General features: G+C 40.8%; 1 protein-coding gene across 1 annotated transcript in view; it reads left to right on the top strand.

The window, feature by feature from the left end:
• Nucleotides 1-203: 203 nt before the first annotated feature.
• The window catches only part of CEP152 (centrosomal protein 152), a 78968-nt gene continuing 67616 nt past the window's right edge, over nucleotides 204-11555 (top strand). Inside the window, exons 1-2 of the mRNA XM_081147125.1 lie at nucleotides 204-252; nucleotides 1305-1398. Coding sequence (XP_081003251.1) covers nucleotides 227-252; nucleotides 1305-1398 — 120 coding nt within the window. The 5' untranslated portion in view covers nucleotides 204-226. The remainder of the gene's footprint in view (nucleotides 253-1304; nucleotides 1399-11555) is intronic.

The following is an 11555-nucleotide window of genomic DNA, read 5'->3' as shown; positions in this document are numbered from 1 at the left end:
TTCACATCTTCACATCTACAGAGTCAGGCTGCGTTTTAAAATGAATGATGTGTCATAATTTAATTGGCCACCTCTCTTTCTCGGTGGTACACGTGGAGCTGTGTGACACCACCAGGGGCGCCTTAGGCCTGCCGGAGTGGAACACCTTTTCCTGTAGGGCCCTTGGCTTATATGTGGGTTTGTGATCACTGTTCTCGGCTGTTCCCACGAAGGAGCTGAGTTCTTTATGGCAACATGCTTCTGGATGGCCAGGTCTGTGTTTCTTATTTCACTTCCAGCTTAATGACCTTTTAGAGCCTGAAAAGCGAGGCGAGTGAGCTGTGCCTCAGGCCCACATCAGAGCGCATTTCCCTGGCCGGCAGACAGGACGAGTGGAGGGCAGTGGCTGGGTGGCGGACGCGCCCGCCTGCTTCTCGGGCAGGGTTGTGCAGGGCTTTGAAGTGCTGGGTTGTTTCTGTGTAGTGTCAGGATCCCCCAATATAATTCAAATCATCAGCGGCCTGTGGACTGCGAGTGCTTGAAAACCCGTTTCCTGCGGCTGCTGCTGCTCAGCCCCTGCCGTTCTCCAGGGAGCGCCGGCTGCTGCCTTGGACCTGGAGCCCCACAGTGGCACCGCTTCAGAGCCTTCACTGCTGTTGTTCTGGAGCATTTTATTTTATTTTTTTCTGGAACCTGATTTTATCAAGTGTAAGAGCGGGACGTTAACCACTTACCATTTTGGTTGTGTGCTGTACGGAGTCTGTCTACCAGATTGAAAACGGTTTTGGGGTTCCAGGCACGAGCTCAGGATCGCGTGGCTCACCTTTTGTGCAACGTGGACTTTGGATCTGTGACGTCAGAGGGTGAAGCCAGTTGTGGAGGATGCTCCCTGTGCCGTGTTGAATGCATCCAGTTAGAAACTTTGAGCGCGGGCTTACCATTTTTATGTTTGGGGACCTTTCTAGTGCTTAACACTTTTATGTTTTGGGACATTTACGGTTTATTATCATCTTATTTTTTTTGTGTGTGGACAAAAGTCTTACTGTTTTATATTTTCCAGAATACTGGAAAGGTCTCGTCATCGGGTTATTAGCTTTTTGCATTTTTTTCTGTGAATTGGTGTCAGGTAGCTATCTTCTGTGAATCACAATTGATGTGTCAGAACTCCTTATATTCGGAATACTAACCACTTGCCATACATGAGCTGCATCCGTCTTTGTCCCGGCGGCTGCTGTTGTCTCTTTGCGTGTGGGTCTCTCGTATAAGGTTTGGTCTGGCGACAGTTTTGGGATATTTGGAAACCGGATGTCTCTCTCGTCCCGCAGAAGGACCATGTCATTGGACTTTGGCAGTGTGGCACTGCAGACCCAAAATGACGACGAAGAATACGACAAGGAGGATTATGAGAGGGAGAAAGAGGTAAGTTGCTCAGAAAATAGACTCTGAACCCCATCTCAAACAATTTTATTTCCTGATCAAAATGATGTCCTCTTGCGTCATTTTGAAGGAATTTGTAAGTCTTTTTTTTTTTTTTTTAAACCCCTAAAGCCTGATCAGTACTTGGACTTCACAAAGGTGGATGAGCCCTGGCTGGTGTGGCCCAGTTGGTTGTGCATGTCCCTGGGCACTGAAAGGCTGCCGGTTTGATTACCCGTCAGGGCACATGCCCAGGTTGTGGGCTCGATCCCCGGTTAGGGGGTGGGCAAGAGGCAGCCCATCCGTGTTTCTCTGTCACCTCAATGTTTCTCCCTCTCCCTCTCTCTCCGCCCCTTCTTCTCCCTCTAAAAATCAATTAAAAATATTTGGGGGAAGAAACAAAAAAGGTGAATGAGTGGAATGCTTCCTTTTTTGCGACAAGAATGAAACACAGCCCTGGATGATGCCACTAGATGAATGGTTAGTTTCTCTACGATGTTCCTTTGGAGGCAGAGGCCTGGAACCTGGTTGCTTGGAGCACGGCCTTGACCACGTGTGGCAGGGTCCTTAGCTTACATCTTAGTGGAGGCAGACCGTGGACAAGTAAACAGTGAATTAAGTCGTTTGAGTGAGTGATAATTTAGCACTGATAAATGACAGGGACCCAAGATAGGGTTATAGTAAAGCAACTGGTAGGGAGCTGGTGAGGGAAGGTCTCTTGAACGAGGAAATGTTTGAGCTGAGACTTGACTCATGAGAAGGAGCAGCCTTGCAGAAGCCTGAGGAAGAATATTCTAGGCCAAGAAGACATCAACGAGTGTCAAGCCCAGAAGCCAGGACGAGAGCCTGAGTGTCTGCGGAACAGCCGGAAGGCTGTGGTTGGGATTGTGTGAGCAAGGACTTGAGTGGTGGAGACAGAGCAGAGAGGTGGCCGGGGCCCGATCTCGCTCCGTCACAGCGAGATGCGTGCGGTTTATCCTAGGAGCAGTGGGAAGCCAGTGGGGAATTTTAAGCAAGGAAATGATATCAGATCGTATTTTTGAATGATCTTTTTAAACGCTGTGTGGTGAATAGACTACGGGAGAAAAGGAGTCAGTGGAGGGGATTTTATATAGATAGTGTTTAACAGAATTCTTGGCACATAGTAACCGTTCAATAAATGGTGGCAATTGTAATAGGATCAGTTGGTGCAAGTCAGTTTACCTGTTAGGATTTTTTTTTTTTTTTTCAGTTTGAGTCAGATTTCTTGATTAACAGGCTTCTTTGGGATTGAGTCTAATCTTGATAGCACCCATTTTCTAATGTGTAAAATAATCCTTGTTAATAGTTACGGTGGCCCATTAGTGTTAACAGGAAGCAAGGGATAGGGTCAGTCACCCATGCGGCTGGCAGTAGAGTGAGGGCAGAGGTAGAAATCCAGCAGCTCAGTGGATTTTGTCCATAGACATGTATTGTTTGCTTGTACACTGTTCTTAAAGTATTGAATCTACATTTAAAGACTGGGAATTTTCATATAACAATTCAGGTTTTCTGGATTGTCTTGAGACGTCCTAAGCCCTGGCCACATGTGGCCTGCGTGTGCACCGGGCAGCTGGTGGGCCCGAGATGAACAGTGGCTCTCCCCTCCCCTCCCGCCACGGTCCCCACCCCTCACACAGACCGGGGCTCAGCCCTTGGGCCTGCCAGCTTCACTCTTGTAAGTTCTCTGCCAGGTCTCGGATGGAATTGGAGGTTGTGACCCTGGCCAGGGATTTTGGATTTTGACAGGGTCCTTCACAACAGTTGTGGTAAGGATGGAGATGAGGGTTTTTCTGTGACTTGGTGAACTCACAGCATGAGGTTTTCATGACCCTGGTGGCTTTGGATAGTTTGCTGGAATTTAGCTACTTGGATCCTTGAGAGGATCAGTTTAAGTAATTACTATAGTTGATTTTGAAAAGAAACAGTGATCTGACAGGTGATTTTTCATTGGAAAAGATATTAGAGAGATGAGTAGGGTATTGGAGAGAATTTACTGCCAAGTGTATTACAGTTTTAAAGGGATATTAGTTAAGGAAGCCATTAATTCTAGATAATATACAAAATAGCCATTGGATCACTTTCTGATAGATTATGTGCTGGGGTAGGGAATTTCCAGAGGCAAAGAAGCTCTTAAGAGGTGAAGAATTTGCCCTGGCTGGTGTGGCTCAGTTGGCCTATGCACCGAGAGGTCGCTGGTTCCATCCCTGGCCAGGGCATATGCCCGGGTTGTGGGCTCGATTCCCGGGGGTGGGGGGGTGCAGGAGGCAGGCTATCAATATTTCTCCTTTCCTCTCTTTAAAATCAATAAAAACATCCAAAAAAAAAAAAAAAAAAAGAGATGAGTGTCTCAGGATGAGTGTTTCTGGCAGAGTGGAAGAAGAGAACTTTCAGATAACTTGACTCTAACATGATGATTATGGTTCACGTTAATAAAAAGTGGTTTTACCTTTTTTTTTTTTAATTGCTGCAAGGTAAGAAGTAAGATTAGAGTCTAGAGAATTTTAGATTTTTGGCGACAAAGTTTGGAATCATTCATAAAAATCCAGCTGTAAATTTTGTTACTGTAAGTTAAAACAATAAATTGGCTGATCAGACCTAAGTTTGTTTGCGTATCAAAAAGCCTTTTCAATGCTCCTCACTCCCTGGCCCTACAATAGCAGAACAGTTAGTTCACAGCTGTAAGAGGTTAGTGAAAAGAGTGGTGGTCTTTTCCTGCCTGCCTGGTCGCTAGCCGTGGGATTGCCGGTGGGGTTATGAGTGTTAGCAGTGGGCTGACGCACATGGCCTTCCCTACTTAGGGAACCCTGTTGTACTCAGGTCCCTTATTGGGAGGAATGCCTGTATCCCTGAGGATGTGCTGTAGGGTGGCCAGGCAAGCCATCGGGGACTCACAGTCTACCTTGCTAAGGATTTTGACAACCTCTCTTGTAAATGGCAGAATAATCCTGGTTATGACCTTCTGGTAGGAACGGTCAGTTGCTAATACGACATGCTTTACCACAGTGAGTTTTGATTGTGGTGCTTTGGGGTCAGTTGGGATTTTGTCCACGCTTTCAGGGAATAAGCCAGAGTCAGATTCCAAGGTCCACGCCATCCTGATTAGCAGCTTTATGCTCACCTTGTCTTTTCCATTTCTAATCCCTCCATTGTTTGCTTTGAAGAGCAGATGGAGAAAAATGCATTTACTCTCCAGAAAAACAAAGGATTTACTAAAGCAATTTAATATTCAGAGACCATTTAGACCAGTGGAATCTCAAGCCACAGCCCACCATGGGTAGACCCATATTTTTTTTGAAAAAGATCCAAGAATTTTGCAAAAAAGTAAGGCGGTATAATCATTTCTAAATTGTCACAGTTGTAAATGGTATATTGGTAAACGTTTGGCTGCTAGGCCAAGGCAAAGCGGAGAAGCGCATCCCCCACAGCCTCACCCGGTGTCTCACCTGGAACTCCATCTCCTGTCCAGTAAACAGAATAGATCAGGGTGCAGGTGAGTGAGGGTGATGACCGTGGGGATATGGTATCACGTCAGTCAATATTCATATCACTCATATTCCTTACAACTTACTGGAGCGCGTGACTTTCTTGCTGTACCATTTGAGAACTACTGATATAGAGTTGTCTCTCTTGCTACTAAGCAGACCTCATCCAAAGTGTTTTAGGCCAACTTTTACTTGTAAAGCTGGCCCAGAGAAGAGGAATTGAAAAGTTCTTTTATTAACTCCCTCGTAATGTGACACTGTGATTTTACAAAATATTGTTCCCCTAAAGTCACTATACTTTGGGATTTTATTGTCAGATATTATAGAAATATAGTTGTTATTGTGATAGTTGTTTACCAATAACTTCAAGGTTATTGGCAAAGCCACGGCTTCAGGTAGCTGCTTGTCACTTGGGATCTCCAGTTTCCTGGAGTCTACAGGTACTTTCTGCAGTGTCACTGGAAGTAGCTCTGTGATCATTGCTTTGCTCTTGATAATAAAATTATGTAAGTATGTACGTATTTTGGAGCTGGTGGTTTGGGGGCAGAAGTACTTAGTAATCTGTGCCGTCAAGACAATACCTGCTGATGATGGTGCATTTAGTGAGGATATATTTGAAACCTGGAAAATGATCTTGAATAGAAAGGCAGGTGGTTTAAGTAGCAGGTGGCACACAGAAACTTGCACCTGGCACTCCTGATGTGAGCCTCCCTTGGTTTTTCTATTGGTACTTCTCTGAGAGAATAGTAAAGCTCAAGTGAGCTTGGGTTTGTGCATTTTAGAGATAAGGTTTCCATTGCATAGCCTTTCTTCCACTTTTTTTTTTACTGCCCTGTTTGATATAATTATGGAGAGATTTTGATATTTTGTTCCCCAGTAGAGGGAGTTGTAAAGCTACTGTTTGTTTACATTTTATATTATTTGACTTATTTAGTGGAAATTTCTTGTCATCACCCAAGAAAATCAAAGAAACAAATGGTTGAGTATTCATGTTATATTTTTCTGATGTTTTTCTTTAGCAATTTCTTACACTTTATCTAGATTGGGCCTTTGAATGCTTCCCATAACATACAGGTATTTTTCAGGGACTGTTAACAAATGGGAACAGAAACATTGAACTCCGGCAGGCTGAAGTTTGTATACAAACAGTAGAAATAAGTGTCTTCCAGTGCCGACTAAATGTCACGTAGAAGGAAATAGGTGTGGAAATGGAGAGATCAGGTTCTGGTGTCAGCTCTGGGACTTTAACTCTCACTTTTCATGGGCCTGCCCCTTACCTTCTCAGGGCCTTGGTTTTCTGACTTTTAGGAGAGGTTTGGCTTGAAGGAGCTCCAGTGTTCCTTCCAGGCCTAAAGTTCTATTATGCGTCATCTGTAGTGCAGCCGGTATTTGTCTAATGTTGCCATATTTCTTTTTCAGAGATGTGGCAACCTAGACAAAGTCTTCCCCACTAACATTATAAAATTTAGTTTAACTAATGGAATGGATGGATATATATATATGTATATATGTATTTGATTCCTGCACAGAGTATAATTCATCCACTAAAGCTCTAGCTCCCAAGTTGCCAAGTTATTTGGCCTGTTATCAATCCCATATTGGGCCTTTTCAACGATGTTTTTGACTTGGCTCTTAGATTCTGCTTAGTGCATAGCCATGAAAGCATTATTTAATAATTCATATTTTAACCTATCAGAATGTTTTCAGCATACTTCTGAGGTAACCTGTTCAAAAGGCACGTGCATGTCGGCAGTCCATTTGCTGCTGTGCTCTTGGGAGAAGATGTGTTGTACAGTTTGTAATCTGAGAAGTCTTGCCTTCATGAATATCGAGGATTACAGGCTCTGAATACAGTCTAATTAATTTAAGTTGAAAACCCTAACGAAAGGTTTACGTGTTCTCTGTTTTACATTCCCCCCACACATAGGCTTTTTGGATGTTCTACATGGGTTATTGTACAGTGTGTTTTTTTTGGCTGAAGTTCTTTGAGTAAAATGCCCTCATTTTTTCCTTCATTTTAAAAGAAGAAGCATGTGAAGTAGTAAAGGGAGAAGGGTTTATAGAATGGCTTAGAATGCACCTCAATAGAAGCCTTAGCAGTAGCAAATTATCTTTTTTTCTAGGGAAGGTACCTCTTTAATTACTAAACTCAGTTGATACACAATAATATCCCACTGAGAAGATTACATTTGCAACCAAAAAGCAGTTTGATGAATTTGAAAGTAGTGAGTGGAATTAAATCTTGTAATTTGTAAGGATTCTTATCTTTGTCCTTGAATCTGTTTGGTACTGGATTGATCTTTAATGAGGAAAATTTATAGTTTCTAAAATTTTCAATTTGGTAACATGCATAAGTTGATGTGGTAATTCTGTGTTTTGTGGCACAAGGCTCCATGACCAAAAGCAAAATTCATTTGGCAGTGAATATGAGGAGAGCACATTTAAAATTTTTTTATTTTTATTTTCCAATTACAGTTGACATTCAGTATTTATTAGTTTCAGATGTACAACATAGTGGTTAGACATTTATATAAGTTGTAAAGTGATCCCCCTCCCATAAGTCTTGTACCCACCTGACACCATGTGTAAATATTGACTATATTCCCTCTGCTGTACTTTATATCCCTGTGACTATTTCATAAATGCCAATTTGTGCTTCTCAGTCCCTTCACCTTTTTTTACCCAGTCCCCCAACCATCCTCCCCTCTGGCAATCATCAGTCTGTTCTTTGTATCTATCAGTTTCTTTCTGTTTTGTTTGTTTGTTTATTTTGTCCTTTAGATTCCACATATAAGTGAAAATCATACGGTATTTGTCTTTGTCTTTCACTTATTTCACTTAGCATAATACCTTCTAGTTCCATTCATGTTGTGGCAAATGGTAAGATTTCTTTTTTTTTTTTTTATGGTCGAGTAATATTCCATCATACATATGTACAGCATCTTCTTTATCCATTCGTCCTTTGATTGGAGTATTTAATCCATTTACATTTAAAGTAGTTATTGATAGGTATGTAGTTATTGCCATTTTATTGTTTTCAGATTTTTTTTTGTAGTTCGCTGTTCCTTCCTTACTCTCTGCTCTCTTCTCTTGTATGTTGATGACTTTCTGTAGTGTTGTGTTTGAATTCCTTTCTCTTTATTTCTTGTATATCTCTTGTAGATTTTTGGTTTGTGGTTACCATGTGTTTCATATATACCAATCTATGTGTATAGAAGTCTATTTTAAGTTGATGGCTGCTAAAGTTCGAACACATTCTGAAATCACTACCATTTTGACTCCCTCTTCCACGTTTATATTTTTGTCATTATTTTTACTTTGTGTGTGAGTATGTGTCCCTTAATTTACTGTTGTAATTACACATGACCTTCCTACTTTTGCCTTTTAACCTTTGTACTAGCTTTAATGTTGGTTGATCCACTGATTTTATTATGTGTTTGCTTTTGTCAGTGAGAGGTGTGTTTTTGTTTTTTTTTTACATTATTTTCTTATTCATAATTTTTATTTTTTTTCTTCCTCTTCTTAAAGAAGTCTCTTTAACTGTTCTTGTAATACTGGTTTGGTAGCGATAAACTCCTTCAGGTTTTTCTTGTCTGGGAAGTTTTTTATCTGTCCTTTGATTCTAAATGATAGCCTTGCTGGGTAATCGTGGTTTAACTCCTTGCTTTTCATCACTTTGAATATTTCTTGCTAATCCCTTCTAGCCTGCAGAGTTTCTGTTGAGAAATCCATCTTATGGGAGCCCCCTTGTAGGTAACTAACTGCTTTTCTCTTGCTGCTTTTAAGATTCTCTCTTTGTCTCTAAACTTTGGCATTTTAATTAAGCTGTGTCCTGGCATGGGCCTCTTCAGGTTCATCTTGTTTGGGACTCTCTGCACTTCCCGGACTTGTGTGTCTTATTTCCGTTGCCAGGTTAGGGAAGTGTTCTATCATTTCTTCCAAATGGGTTTTCAACCCCTAGCACTCTCTTTTCTCCTTTTGGCACCCCCATGACGTGAATGTTGTTTTGCTTGATGTTGTCCTAGAGGCCCCTTAGACTATCCTCATTGTTTTGGATTCTTTTTTTTTCTTTTTTTTTCTGTTCCGATTGGATCTTTTCTGCTACCTAGTTATCCAAGTAGCTGAACCAACCGACCCTCTGCTTTATCTAGTCTGATGCTGACACCACATAACGTAGTCTTCATCTCAGTTACTTTATCCTTCATTTCTGAATGGTTACTTTTGTTTCCTGTCTATTTGTTAAAGTTCTCACTGAGATCATCTGTTCTTCCCCTGCGTTCATTGACCATCCTTATAACCAGTGTCTTGAACTCTGCATCTGGTAGATTGCTTGCCTCCATTTAGTTTAGTTTTTGGTGTGTTTTTTTTTTTAGTTTTGTCCTGTTCTTTTATTTGGGACATTTTTGGTTTTTTGGGTTTTTTTTGGTCTCATTTTGCTGTCTCCCTGGGTTTGTTTCTATGTATTAGGTGGAGTTACTACATCTCCCGGTCTTCGCAGAGTGGCCTCATGTAGCAGGTGTCCTGTGGGGCCCAGTGGTACAATCTCCCTATTTACCTGAGCTGGGTGCTCCAGGGTTTTTCCGTGTCAGTTGTGTGTACCCTTCTCTTGTAGTTGAGCCTTGATTGCTGTTGGCACTTCAGTGGGTAGGATTGACCCTCTGGCTGACTGGCTATGAGGACTGACCGTGACTGTAGTGGACAAACTGTTGGGCAGGTTGACCCCACAGAGTGGGATTTACTTTAGTGGGGTTCTGGTGCCCACTGAGTCCACCCTTTGGATGTGTCATTTGTGGCACTAATTGGGTAGAGCTCTGGTGTGGTCTGAAGCTGACCACCAGGTGTGCTGGTTCTGGAGCGGGAGAAGCTCTCATGCAAGCTAAGGTCAGGCACTGCCTCATCTGGCCTGGGGCCACCTGGTAAGGAGAAGGGCACACTTCGATCCTGGGAAATGGAAGCCTTGGGGGTGGGATTTTGTTCCTGAATACCTTATTAGGAAGATTCATCTCATTTAGCTTCTCTTCGCCCTGAAAGCTATGGAACTCAAGGAATATGGCCCAGCTATGCCAAAGAACTTGATGGAGAATATTTTTGAAGGTGAATGAAGTGATTTAAATGTCAGCATATATGTAAAGTATTTTGTAAGGCACTGAACACTATAGGGGTGATTTTGCTGGTTGATAAGTTTACTTATGGATCCAGAAGCATTCAGAACTTATTGCTTATACTCAAATTAAATTTCCTTTATAGGTGCCAATTTTGTTAATACTTTTTCAATTATACCTTTGTGGCGTCACAAAGAAAGCTGCCAGAGCTCCTTAATTATTATGTAGCCTTTTCTTTCTTTGTGAGGGGGGAAAATGTACTGTTCAGATGTCCCTGTCAAAGTTCCCCTGAATTACAAGGCTATGTACTTGAACCTCATTGGAGATTTAGAAGAAAACATTCTTTTTATACAGGAGTCCTTACTTGAAGTAAGTATAAATGACTTATTTATTTATTTTTTCCTGTGTAATGTTTGGTGGCAGTCTTTTCCCTTATAGCAGTGAGATATAATTATAGGCAAAACAGGCTGGAGTATTTTAAAAGACGTCATAGATGTTTTTTTCCTTAGTAAATTTTGTGTGTTTGTAAAATCACTTTGTTGCCTTTCGCTTGAGGCTTGCATGTACTATACTAATATGTTGATGATGTTCTGTTTTGTTTCTAGTGTTGTTCCTTTCGTGTTTCTTATTCTTTATATCTTTGGGTCAACTTTGATATGGCTAACTCTCAAAATCATTTTTCAGTTACCCTACATGAGCAGGTGGTCAATAAATCAGGGCCTGACTTGTTTATATTAGTATCAAATAAATTTTGAGTCGAGATAACTTTTCACTGAATAGAATATTTTTTTCTTGTTTCATTTGTGAAGAACCAAGTGGATTGAGGAAAAATGTTTTTTGTTTTTTTTTAAAAAATCACCCAGTGAATATTAGAAATATATATAAGGCAGTGAGGAAGCATCCCCCCTTCCCACCTCACATACCTATTTTCCATTCCCAAATTTGACTTCACCAAAACTAAGTTAACAATTGGAGCATACCTTTCAGACCTTTCGTAAAAGATTTTTATTTAACTTTTGCCATATGTGTTTTGTTTATGGAAGTTTTTTTATTATAAATATAATACATGGATATGTTTTATAGCTACATTTTGTTTTTATTATAATGATAACGTGGGGTGAAAAAATCTATCATAGACTAAGAAGTGCCTCATTTTCTTCCTCCAGGGTTTTACACAGATTATTTAATATCTTTAAAATTCACTCATTGCATAATTTTATGGGATTGATTTATGTACTGTGGAGGGGCTCAGTCAACTTGTTAATTTAACCAGTGCTAATTTGAAAGAGAAGTCATTTTAAACAGTCTTCCGACTATCTAGTAACATATTTTAACCTGTTACAGTTACTTTTGGGATTTGATATCATAATGGTATTTAAGGAAAAACATTTACTGATATTAAAATTCAATAAATTAGACCATTCATCTCTTTATCACAGTTTATCTTGAAACGTGAGTGAATTTATTCTATTTCTAGTTTTTATAGTCAGAAGGCTAACTTTGTGAGTTTTCTAGAAAAAATGTTGGCGAGTGAAATCATGCTTTTATTGTCAAT

This window comes from Miniopterus schreibersii, assembly GCF_964146895.1.
Source record: "Miniopterus schreibersii genome assembly, chromosome: 1".
Classification (NCBI taxonomy): domain Eukaryota; kingdom Metazoa; phylum Chordata; class Mammalia; order Chiroptera; family Miniopteridae; genus Miniopterus; species Miniopterus schreibersii.
This window is presented reverse-complemented; position numbering and strand designations above follow the sequence as displayed.